At 43.3% G+C, this 13,113-nt stretch overlaps 1 protein-coding gene across 5 annotated transcripts in view; it reads left to right on the top strand.

Moving 5' to 3' along the window:
- The window catches only part of Prr14l (proline rich 14 like), a 74,192-nt gene that overhangs the window by 33,294 nt on the left and 27,785 nt on the right, over window positions 1–13,113 (top strand). For all 5 annotated transcript variants that reach the window (XM_028870722.2, XM_028870718.2, XM_037208149.1 and 2 more), the window contains 3 exons: window positions 2,639–2,710; window positions 3,789–3,960; window positions 4,613–4,719. In XM_028870722.2, coding sequence (XP_028726555.1) covers window positions 2,639–2,710; window positions 3,789–3,960; window positions 4,613–4,719 — 351 coding nt within the window. The remainder of the gene's footprint in view (window positions 1–2,638; window positions 2,711–3,788; window positions 3,961–4,612; window positions 4,720–13,113) is intronic.

Genomic DNA, 13,113 nt, shown 5'->3' with positions numbered 1-13,113 from the left:
TAAAAAAAAAAAAAAAAAAAGAACATCTTGCTTCAGCCTTGAGTGCTGGGATTCCAAGTATGAGTCATTATGCCCCGGCTGTCTCTACATTTCTTTCGTAGTCTATGCTTCAGAGGTTCACATTAGCATACCCTGGTTTGGTGACTTTGTAGAATTTGTAGTGAACTGGACAGAAGTTCTATGGTTTCACTGTTGGGGATAGGGGAGAATAATTTGATCACTGTTATTGTACCTTCTAAATGGAAATAAAGAGTACTGTACGGGGGCGTAGCTCAGTGTGGAATGTTTGATTGGTTAGTGTAAGACCCTAGGTTCATACAGCTCAGAGAGAAAAGGAGGGGAGAACTTAGTTTTAAATTTCCTGTTCTATTAGAGTTTCTAGGTGAGAGTCTAGCTTGTGTGGGGGTGCATGCTCAGCATGAGTTAAGATGCTGGGCTCAACCCCTACATGAAAACAATCCTCAAAGAACTGCCTGTGTTAGAGAAATCTTTCTAGTAAAAATCTTTAGGTGAATGGAAACTGGCATTTTTAATTTGCTCTTACTGTTCCTATTCCTGAATCTTATTTTTATTTATTTACTTACTTACTTGTGTTTTTTTCTAGACAGGGTTTCTCTGTGTAGCCTTGGCTATCCTGGAACTTGCTTTGTAGGCCAGGCTGGACTTGAACTCAGAGATCCGCCTGCCTCTGCCTCTTAAGTGCTGGGATTAAAGGTGTGCACCACCACTGCCCAGCTACAGTTGAAATTTTAGCAGTAATATTTCAAATAATATCAAACCCACCTAAAACATCATATTTCAAAGCTAAGCTGCTGAGGCAAGAAGATTACAAAACCAGTTCAAGACCAGTTTGGGCTAAGGAGAGCTGTTATCTCAAATACATGTTAAAGGGGCTGGGAAAATGGCTCAGCAATCACAAGGGGTTTGGTTTCTCTCAACTCCAGTCCTGTGACTCTAGTTCCCAAGGATGCAACACCTTCTTATGGCTTCTGTGGGCACTGCATGCATTTGATACCCATACATACATATAGGCAAACACCCACATATGTAAATTTTTTATCATTATTTATTTATTTTAGTTTTTCAAGACAGGTTTCTCTGTAGCACTGGCTGTTCTGAACTCACTCTGTAGCCCAGGCTGGCCTCTAACTCACAGAGATCCGCCTGCCTCTGCCTCCCAGGTGCTCGGACTAAAGGTGTGTGCCACCATGCCCAACTATGTAAAATTATTAAGTGGATGGATGGATGGATGGGTGGATGGATGGATGGATGGATGGATGGATGGGATGCCTCCTGGCAAGATGGTTATTTCAGTGAGTAAGCCACCAAGCTTGACAACCCGAGTTGGATTTCTGGAACCCACATGGTGGAGGGAGAAAAATGACTAGCTTCCCTTTGACCTTCACATACATGCCATGGTGTAGACACAGTAAGCTCACAAGTATAAGAAACTACATTTAAAAATTTACAATAATGCTGGCCATTGGTGGCGCACACCTTTAATCCCAGCAGTCGGGAGGCAGAGGCAGGCGGATCTTTGAGTTCAAGGCCAGCCTAGTCTACAGAGTGAGTTCCAGGACAGCTAGAGCTACACAGAGAAACCCTGACTTGAAAAAAACAAAAAACAAAAGAGAGACAGTGATAGGTGGATCCCTTTCCCTTCCTGAAAAAGCAAAACAACAAAACACTGCACTTATTGCAAGCAAAATAATTGAGTAGCCCTGAAAAACAATACTTAAATCAACTTAGTTTCTATAAAGTACTTCCGTGTGTGTGTGTGTGTGTGTGTGTGTGTGTGTGTGTGTGTGTGTGTGTGTGTGTGTGTGTGTGTATCAGAGAACAGTTTTGGAGTTGGTCTCTTTCCACCTTAGTGTGGGCTCCAGGAATCAAGCTTAGCTGTCACCTTGCGTTGTCAGGCAGTACGCGCTTTTACCTGCTCAGCCATCTTGCCTGCCCCATTTTTCTGTTTTGTTGAGACAGGGTGTCATGTTGTTCAGACTGGCTTCAAACTCACTTGGTATCTCAGCATGACCTTGAACTCACCATCTGTATATCCTTCCTAGTGCTGCGGTTGCTTATATAGGTACTTTGTTGTGTTTGGTTCTTTTACACGTGCAGGATACTTTTATGTCTGAGTTTTAGAAACATTTGCTGTCTGTGTGCATGCATGTGAGTGAGTGCACATGTGCCATGATGTGCATTTGGAGATCTGCAAAGTTTTTGGGAGTCCATTCTTTTCTTCCCCCCTGTGAGTTCCAGAGTTTGAACTCGGGTGGTCAGGCTTGGCAGCAAGCCCTTCTACATACGGAACCAACTTACTGTTCCTTAGGTTTAAAATTTTAAAGGAAACTTAACATCTGTGCTTACCAACGTACTTAAAAAGTGACGTCCCAGACTCAGTCTTGTCCCTGTCCTTTTCTTTACTGTCCTCTCCTTTCCTGACATTTTTTCCAGTTAAATTAGGAAGCAGTCTTCCTGTTAGCCTACTTCCCTCCAGGGATGAGCACACGCGCATAGCTTCATGGTTGGGAGGGTCTGGCTTCTTGGCCTCCGTCATGTGCCCGTCCCTCTGGTGCCATGAGCACCTTTGCTGTCGGCCCGCTCATAACCTGCTGCTTGTGCTTGTGCTTTACTTCAGCCGCGCCACCACACCACATGTGCCTCTTCCGGGCATGGAAGCTCTCCTTAACACCGACAGCAGTCACATGAGGTAAGCCTCGGCCCACGGGTTTGAAGTGTGGATGGGTGTGTGAGGAAGGCAGGGGAGAATACACTTAGTCTAGTGTTCTTAGAGAGCATGGGTCAGCCATGGCACAACCCTAAACTCTTGTCTCATTAGTCTTCCTAAGATAGGTCTCAGATAAACATCTCTGAGACTCAGTTGTGCTTTTTGTTTTTTTCAGGCAGGGTTTCTCTGTGTAGTTTTGGTACCTGTCCTGGATCTCTCTCTGTAGACCAGGCTGGCCTCGAACTCAAGCTGGGATTAAAGCTGTGCGCCACCCCCACCCACCTCAGTTGTGCTTTATATCAAATAATGAGGAGTAGGGTTGTATAATTATCACCATTTACTTAATAAAAAAGTCGTTAGCCAGCGTATTAGTCTCTCCAGCTGTCCTAAGTCTTGCCGCTTCACCAGCCTCGGAACTACTTCCTGAATAGGTTGGTCTCCTCTGAGCAGTGCTCATTTGTCCATTCACTAAATTTCTTCTCACTAGTCTCTACTCATTCACACAGTTCTTTATAAAACTGCTCTAACCACCAGAAAGCACTGGCCACATTCCTATAACTTTTCGTATGTGTATCCCAGGTTGTGTCTAGAAGTAACTAGAAAACTGGTTGACTGAAGATGTCATTCCTGGAAAGAAGAAGCGTCATCACTCTAATCAGTATGCTCAGAAATAACACAGACTGGGGTGATAGACAGCTCAGTTGGTAACTGCCTGCCTTGCAAGCCCGAGGACCTGAGTTTCATCCCGCAGAGCACACATCAAAAGCCTGCATGGTGGCACACACCTGTAATTCTAGTGCACAGAGACAGTCAGGCCCTGAGACTCATTGGCCAGCCAGCCTAGGCTACTTGGTGAGCTTTAGGCCAATGAGAAACTCCATCTCAAACACAAGATGGATGGGACAGCTGAAGAAGGACATTGTCTTAAGGTTGTCTTCTGGCCTCCACACACACAAGGACACGCACATGTACAGAAAAACTAAATAAAAATGTATGTTTGCTGGGAGTAGAAAGCAAACCTTACTCAGGTTTTCTCTTCATTCTGTCTCCATGGTGCTAGGCTAGAGCCTGTGTCCCCTGCCTTGGTGCCAAAGTCTTGCTTGGTAACAGAACCTGCTGTCAGCACGCTCCTGCTTTCAGCCTCTGAGTTCCAGGTCCCTGGGTTTGATGAGCTGGGTGATGTATCCGCGGCATGCCCCCGAGCACAGAGCAGCCCTGCAGAAGAGAAAGAGGTAAGTGCAAAGTGCCAGGGTGTTGAGTGAGGTGGCATTGGGGTTCCATTGTTGACCCCTGAGCAGGTGCAGACTCGACTTCAGCCTTGGCTCAGTAGCTGGGAGCACTAAGGTAAGGATTTTCCTGCTTGGCCTGGGCCTTAGCCAGGAGAGGAAACGATGGGTTTTTGTGGGGTTTCCCTTCATTTCAGTTGGTTTTCAGAGATGGGGTCTTACTGTTTTCTCCTGACTGGCTTTCAACTCTGGGTTCTAGTTGTCGTCCTGCTGCACCAGGTTATCCCAATCCACACTGTTTTCCAGACCCAGTTTTTTCAGCAGCAGCATTAAAGAATATTTATAGAGCGACTTGGCCCTAAGAGCTACTTTGTGCACTGAAAGATGAGTAGTAATTAATAGTGTCCTTTAGTGTCCCAGCATCACCTGTCTCCACTGATGGAAGACTTTGAGTTGACTGTCTCGGTTGGAACTGGTCAGCTCTGGTTTAATATATGAAGGGGCAGTAACTGAAAACACAGTCGGGCAGGAAGGGGAAATTTGTCATTAGCTACTTCTCCGGTTTATCTGTAAATGAGGGAGCAATGTTTTGAGTGTAAGGGCTTTATTTAAAATGTCTTACTTTTTGCCTATCTTTATTTTTAACCCTTAAAAACAGGCTGAACCAGAGAAGAGACCAAAGAAAGTCTCACAGATCCGCATCCGGAAAACCATTCCTAAACCAGATCCCAACCTTACCCCAATGGGCCTGCCTCGGCCCAAAAGGTGAGCTTCTCTAATGTAAAGTGGGTTCATTTTCTTGGAAAATTGCTAGGCAAAGCATAATTGTCCATAAAGTGGTCATATAATCTGAGCTGTGTTTTTACTTCTAGGAATTTATGCCAAAGAATTCATTGGTTGTACAGTTAAGTGTTTATGTGCAAGGTATTTTAATACATTAATCATTTTTATTGTTCTTCTTATTCTAGATATTGTATGTACATATAATCATAGCTTAAACTCCAGTAGGAATCTAGCCCTTGAGAGGCCAGGGCAGGAGTAAGACCTTTGGGTGCAAAGCCAGTCTGTGCTACAGTATGAGGTCCTCTCTCAAAAGAAAAAGAAAGAAAGGTGCTGGAGTTCCATGATGAGACCCTGTGTCAAAATAAAACAACAACAAACCCACACACAAACCAGAAAAATTAATCTACTTAAAAAAATTTTTAGGTTTACTGATATTTATTTGTATGTGTGTTTCCCTGCATGTATGTGAACCACGTGTGTGCCTGGAGCCCTGGGAGGTCAGAAGATGGCATTGATCTCCTGGGACTGGAGTCATATATAGTTTATGAGCTATATATAGTTCCCATATTGCTTCTGGGAACCAACCCAGGTCCCATGTTAGAGCAACAAGTGTTTTTAACTAGAGCCACATCTCTAGTTCCCCAATATACTTTTTTTGTTTTGTTTTGTCTTTTGAAACAGGGTTCTCTGTGTAGCACCTTGGCTGTCCTGGAACCCACTTTGTAGACCAGGTTTCAAACTCAGAGATCCACCTGCCTCTGCCTCCTGAGCGCTGCGATTAAAGGTGCGCACCACCACGCCCAGCCCCATAATGTACTTTTTAAGTTGGGCTTTGCAGTGAGTGCCCTCCTGTGATCCCAACAACTGGGAGGTGGAAAAGGAGGAAAAAAATTCACAGTCATCCTCAGAGTTCTCCAAACCTCTGTTCTCATGTACTAAATTCCAGTATATTTTGCATTGGTTTCCTTAAGTAAATTAAATTAATTAACCGTCTGAGCTTCTAAGAGTCTTACCTGTGGGCCGAGGACATGCTCCAGTGGGAATAGTGCTTCCCAAAGCTTCACAACCTGCCTGACTAGTTTCCCTGTATAGCCCGGGTTGGCCCCCAACCCCCATTCCTCCTGTCTTAGCCTCCAAGTGCTGAGATTACAAATATCTGTAATAGCTTACAATTCTTTCTCCCTACCGGCTCTTATTTACTGCAGGTGTATCAGAAGGCTTTGTGAATGGAAGCCTGTGAGCTACCTTTGAGCTGTATTTAGTTATTGTGTCTTTTATTAACTACCCTCTCGTGCCACCTTGAGAAACACTTTGTGTATCTCAGGTGCCTCACATCACATGGTGTTCATTATGAGAATGAAAAGCAGGTTCCAGTGTGGCTTACCTTCTTTCACTGGGCATCTAATCTAAAAGCCTTGTTGATAGAGATAAGTAGGTGGGGACAGAAAGACTTTTTGTTTTGTGGGTTTGGGTTTTGGTTTTGTTTTGTTTTTGAGACAGAGTTTCTCTGTGTAGTTTTGGTGCCTGTCTTGGATCTCGCTCTGTAGACCAGGCTGGCCTCGAACTCACAGAGACCCACCTGCCTCTGCCTCCCGAGTGCTGGGATTAAAGGCGTGCGCCACCACTGCCCGGTATACTATTTTACTTTTCCTTCCTTCCTTCCTTCCTTCCTTCCTTCCTTCCTTCCTTCCTTCCTTCCTTCCTTCCTTCCTTTCTTTCTTTTTTTTTTAAATGACACAAAGTCCTGTCTTTTGATTGTTGTTAATTTTGGATTTGTGTACAGAGGATTCGTCTTATCACGGCATCTTTATCTGTTTGTTTCTTTGTACTTTATTCTCATTGGTTATCCTTCCTGTACTCCCTCCGGCACCAGCTGGTTCCCTCCCTCCCCCAGGAAGCCCTCCTCCGTTTTCATAGTTCATTACCCACAGTTGCCCATGTTCTCACAATCCTATCCTCCCTAAACAATCTCCTTTCTAGTTTTATGACACACATTTATAATTTTAAGTGTGTTCTGCAGGGACAGCCTGGTATTTGTTTTTGATGTTCTGGCTTATTTTGCATAATGAATCTCAGTTACATATATTTTTTTCCTGTAGCTGGATTTTTCTTTGGGCCACCAACTCACAAAATACAACATGGAGACTTAATATTAATTAATATTAATTATAAAAGCTCGGCTTATACCTTAAGCTTGTTCCTAACTAGTTCTTTCTTTTTTTTTAATTAAGAAATTTTTTTATTCATTTTTTATACCAATCACAGATCCCCCTCTTCACTCCTGCCAACTAACTAGTTCTTAAAACTTAAATTGACCTATATTTTTAAATCTCCATTCTTCTACGTGACTTGGTTACCTTTACTCTGTACTGCCCATCCTGCTGCCTCTGAGTCTCGCTGGTGACACCGCCTTCTTTCTCTCCGAGCCCTCTATTCCCAGAAGTCCACCTAACCTCTTCCTGCCTAGCTAATGGCCGTTCAGCTCTTTATTAAACAAATCACAGTGACACATCTTCATTCAGTGTAAAAGAATATTCTTCAACATTTTCCTATAAATGTCTTTTTTCTTTACAAACAAAGTGCCATATTGTTTTCTTTATTATGTTAATGGACATATAGGCTGGTTCTTTATGTTATTAGCTATTCTAAATAGTGCAGCAGTGAACATGGATGCACAGGTATCTGGTATGTTCACTTAGACACGTGCAGCTATACATCTGAAAATCCTATAGTAGGACATACGGCATCTTGTATAATATTAGCTGGACCAGCCTTAACATTATACATCCCAGGGGCTCAGGAGAGAGAACTACTAACAGCAAGGACTATTTTTGGGAAATAGAACCTTAGCACACTGAGCTCTATAGTCCACTTGCTTTAATTCCTCTGATATAACATCCTTTATACACAGCTTCAGTTCTGTTCTCGTGCCTAGCTCCTTTCTTGTCGGATTTCTCTCTATATTTATCTGCTGCTCCAAGTTCTATCTTAATTCTCTCATCTCAATTCTGCCTCATCTAGGTCCTTTTTATCTCATTCTTACCCAGCTAGTACTTCCCCATCTGACTCTTCCTCATCTTCCATCTTGTCTACATGTTCTCTCTGGTCAAAATCCTCCTTATCCTTCTCCGTTCTCTGTCTCTCTGTCCTTCCCAAGTCTCTCTGGAGTCCAGTTACAAACCCAAGCAATAGCTATCCCCTGGTCGATCAAGGTCACCAGGCTTGAATTCTACAGGGTCATAAAGGTAGATAAGAATTTTCCTCAGACAGTGACCACCATGCTTCCAGGGTCAAACGGAGGAGTGATAAGAATCACATAGAGGGGCAATAATTGTTAATTATCATTTGCAACCCCAAAGGGAAGTGACTAATGGGGAAATGAATTAACTAAAGGCTAAATTCGGGTAATATCTAAGAAGAGGGATCTTAGTGCTCCACTATAGTCTTAAACGTGACTGGTAGAAAATGTTAAGAATCTATAAGTTGCTAGGTCAATGGGAGAAAATAAAACTGTCTTCTTTTTTCCTGTGGCTCCTATCTGTCCAAGCTATCTGCCGTTTTTCGGCAGGGTGGGGGAAAGAGTGCTCGGTCGCTAGGCAACCTGTGTACAGCTAGATGCCTCTGGTGATAGTTAAAGGGAGATCTGGAACTGGAGGTAAGATTTGGGAAAGGAGGAAGTTAATCTTAATTGGCTCATCCGCCAGGCCTTCTCAAACAGGTAGCCTGAATGGTTAAGTCTGTTCTTAGAGAGTACAGAGGTATCTCTGATAAGGTACTTTCCTCCAACTGTGGATGGACCTGGCCGGATGCTGCCAATGACGATAATTACAGGGAGGCTTGAACTGGGGTTCTGGCTGAGCATAGCTGTCAGCACCCAAGGTTATCTAAAATATTCCTTTTGTAGAAGGGAAATGGTGCCCAATAAATGGTGGAAAAGCTAAAATTGCACACCAGAAACTCATAGCAGGAAATGACTGATAATAAAAAGCCAAATATCACCAAGGCTCCTTGAGTCTTAGCTTGACCTCTGGAAGGCCCTTGGCTTCTTCCAGGTATTAGCTTTGTCATAAGTAGCTGAGATCCTACTTTGTATATTTTTGCAGCAACAGCACTTCTTTTTTTTTTTATTCTTTTTTAAGATTTACTTATTTTTTATGTACATTGGTGTTTTGCCTGTATGTATATCTGTGTGAGAATGCCAGATCCCCTAGAACTGGAGTTACAGACAGTTTTGCGCTTTCATATGGGTACTGGGAATTAAACCCGGGTCCTCTGGAAGAGCAGCCAGTGCTCTTCGCTGCTGAGCCATCCCTCCAGCCCTGCCATATGGCATTTCTATTTCAGTGTTTTGGAAAACCTCCACACAGATTTTCATGCTGGCTACAGAAATTGGCACTTTGACCAGCAGTGCATAAAGGTTTTTGAAGATCTATTATTTTTAAGTGTGTGTGTGTACACATATGGGTGCAAGTACCTACAAAAGCAAGAGGTTTCTGATCCCACCGGAGCTGTAGTACAGACATGGGTCTTGGGAACTGACCTTTGTCTTCTGGAAGAGCAGCAAGTGCTTCTGATGAGCCATCTCTAGCCTTTACTGTGTTTAATTTCGTCCCTCACTTTCTGCACTGTCCATCTGCCTCCCCATGTCTCTGTCTCCTGTGGGTGATTTTTTTTTCCCAGTTGGTTTTTTCTGTAGTGGGCAGTGAAACCAGGCTCTGTCACCTGCATGCATGGCAGCATATTTTGTATTGGCATAGAGTGTTTTCTCATGTAGATGCTCCAGGAGATGTGATCTTAGTGTTCTCTTCTGCTTGGCTGCCACTCACACTTTTTACGGTAATAAATAATACCATTCCCTCACCTCCTATCTACCATCATCACATTTCTTATCTGGGTCTTTGAGAAATCCTTTCCTCCCATGCCCTTTCCTTGGCGATTCTTCTGATTTCTGAGTTCTTTTATAGTTTGAATTTTGCAGTTGCAGCTGGCTAGCTAGTGGCCCCAGCCAAGTTGAACAAGGACACTGGAAACCACTAACGCCATTCAGGAGAGGTATAGGCAAATTATCTGGGTACCCAAATCTATTAGGCATATCCTGCCAACCATCTTTGCTGTTCTGGGACAAAGTGGCTCAGGTTGGTTCTGTGGATATTTAGGACAGTTATTGATCTCATATGGTGGTGATCCCTTTTCTACAAATCTCCTATCCTTGGCAGTCTGGAAGGAATAGATATTTGGCTGCTATGAGCCAGGTAGAATCCCAGTAGGTCTTGAATGTCGTCATGGTGTCAAAAATGGCTATGAGTTCTTTGCTTATAGGACTTTGGACCAGCAGACGGTCCAAATGTCTCAATTGTCTTCCTCGTATCCTCCTGTGCATTTCCACCTTTTTAATTTTTCAAGACAGGGTTTCTCTGTGTGGCTCTGGCTGTCCTTCAGTTCACTCTGTAGACCAGGCAGGCATTGAACACACAGAGGTCCACCTGCCTCTGCCTCCTAAGTTCTGGGATTAAAGGCGCGTGCCACCTTTGTTTTATTTGTATGAATGTTTTGTCTTCATGTGTGTGTGTACTATGTGTGTGCCTGTTGCCCATTGAGGCCAGAAGAGGATGTAGGATCTCTTGAGACTAGAGTTACAGATGCTTGTGAGACACCATATTGATGCTGGGAATCACCTTGGTCCTGTGCACGAGCAGCCAGTGCTTTTAACCACTGAGCAATCTCTCCTGCCCCGTGGCTTTATATTTTTGACACCTTGACTATGATGTATTAATATAATAATGTATTGCTGAGAGGTTCTTCTCTGGTTGTGTTTACTTGGGGTTCTAAATGCATCTTGCATTTGAATGTCTCTCTAAATGTGGAAAAATTACACTGTTTTCTTGAATAAGCCTCTGTGTACCTGTCATTAACAGCAAATTCACAAATCCTCTGGCTCTCAAAATATTTCTGCCCCCTCTTTCACAATGCTCCCTGAGGCTTAGGTGCAGGAGTTGTGTTGTAGATGTATGCATTGGGGTTTGGCACTCCAGCATCAGTTTTATGCATTTTAACTGGCTATGTTTTTCTGTAGTGGTCTGTCTGTTGCAAAGAGAAGTTTCTTTGATGAGGAGTAAGAGCTACACTTACCTGTGGATATAAGGGTAGTATTTAGAGTTATTTAAGAGTTATGCTGGTTTAGTAAAGTGGCAGAGGATTCTCCTCTAAGATTCATAACCTTACTAGCCTGGGAAGTTAGGTAGGTTTTGAGTACCAAGTAGGATTTCCCTCTTCTTGAGCAGACTTTAAGTTCAATTAGAGAGCTGTTGGTTAACTGTCGATTACCACCAAGATACGAGTGCCACTACTGCACCTTCGGGCTATCTTGCCAGACTGGAAGTTGGTGTAGACCATAGGCAGTTGGCTAGGACTCTTGGTTGCTTCCTTCCCTTGGAAGCTTGCATAGCGCCTTGTGGTACTATGAAAGCTAGTCCTCAGGGACCTTTCAGGTCACATCCAACTTGGATCCTCTGAGTTCTATGTCTGAAGTGCATGGTGTCTTCACTAATAGAGCCTTAAGTTCAACCTCTGGGAAGCAAACGAGGGCAGTGGCAGTACCTATAATGTTTTGGGAGTTTCTTGACCTCTCCTGCTCAGCAGCTTGTAAGGGGATTTCTCACACCTATCTCTAGTCTTTTTGTTTTGTTTTTGAGTTCTCATTTGTTTAGGCAGGATCTCTCTTAGTGCCTTTAACTCCTGTAGCCTGAACAGGCCTTAACCTTAGGATTCTCCTGCCTCAGTCTTCTAGAATAACTGGGATTCCAGACCTATGCTATCAGGACCAGCTGAAAAGTACAGGTTTGTTTGTTTGTTTATTTGTTTTTCCTTCCTTCCTTCTTTTCTTCCTTCCTTCTTCCTTCTCTCTCTCTCTTTCTCTTTCCCTCCCTCCCTCCCTCCCTCCCTCCCTCCCTTCCTTCCTTCCTTCTTTCCTTCCTATTATCAGCTTGATACAGTACAAATTCTTATCCTAATAGTGAAATGTTTCATTGAGTAAAACCAAAACTTATAAGCCACAGTCTTTTAAAGACAGGGTCTGACTGTGTAGCTCTGGTTGTCCCTTAACTCAGTCTGTAGATCAGTCTGGCCTTGAACTCACAGGGATCACCTGCCTTTGCCTCACAAGTGCTGAGATTAAAGTCAAACACCACCACTTCGCAGCTGAAAAATACAGTTTTTAATAAATTTTTGTCTTAAGATTCTTTGGGTGGTGCTAGAGAGATGGCGTGGCCGAGAGCACTTGCTGCTCTTGCAGATGGCCGGTTTTGTTTCCCAGCTCCCACATGGTGGTTACAGAGGTCTTGATGCCATGGTTTAGCGTCTGGGAGCACCAAACAGGCACATGTGCACATACAAACATTCTGGCAGAACACTCATACAAAAAATAAAATGAATAAATCAAATGTTTGAGAAAAAAAAGATTCTTTTGGGTTTTGAGATGGAATTTCTATTTTAAGACTTATTTATTTTATGTATATGAGTGCTCTGTCTGCATGTACAACTTTATGCCAGAAGAGGGCACCAGATCTTACTATAGATGGTTGTGAACCACTTTGTGGTTGCTGGGAATTAGCTCAGGACCTATGAAAGAGCAGCCAGTGCTTTTAACCACTGAGCCAGCACTCCGTCCCTGAGATAGGATCTCTTTCTTATAGAGCACCTTGTCCTCAAAGTAGCCTTATACATTTAAAACTGTGGTCCATATTGCCAAAGGGCTTTTCCTAACCTAGAAACTAGATAGACTTCTAATTTGAGTCAGTTTGGTCATGACCAAAGTAGTATAGATGGGCTCATATGCATATCAAGCTATGTAGTATCTTGCATTTATTTATTTGGTTTTTTGAGACAGTCTCACTATGTAGACCAGGCTGGCCTCAAACTTAAGAGATCCGTCTACCTCTGCCTTCTGAGTGCTGGGATTAAAAGTGTGCCACCACTACCTGGATTGTCTTAAGTATTTTAAAACAATTTTTCTAGATTTTTTTTTTTCGAGACAGGGTTTCTCTGTGTAACTTTGTGCCTTTCCTGGAACTCACTTGGTAGTCCAGGCTGGCCTGGAACTCACAGAGATCTGCCTGGCTCTGCCTCCCGAGTGCTGGGATTAAAGAAGTGCGCCACCACCACCCAGCTAGATATTTTTTTTTAATGTAATGAATAATTTAATTAATCTACTTGTTTGCACCACATGCATGCCTGGAGTCCATGGAGGTTAGAAGAGGGCATCATATCCCTAGAATTTATTAAAAACTGTATTTTTCAGCTGGGAAGTGGTGGTGTTTGACTTTAATCTGAGCATTTGTGAGGCAAAGGCAGGTGATCTCTGTGAGTTCAAGGCCAGAC

The sequence above is a fragment of the Peromyscus leucopus genome, chromosome 7 (genome assembly GCF_004664715.2).
Source record: "Peromyscus leucopus breed LL Stock chromosome 7, UCI_PerLeu_2.1, whole genome shotgun sequence".
Lineage (NCBI taxonomy): Eukaryota > Metazoa > Chordata > Mammalia > Rodentia > Cricetidae > Peromyscus > Peromyscus leucopus.
The sequence above is the reverse complement of the archived record's forward strand: the minus strand, read 5'-3'. Positions and strand labels throughout refer to the sequence as shown.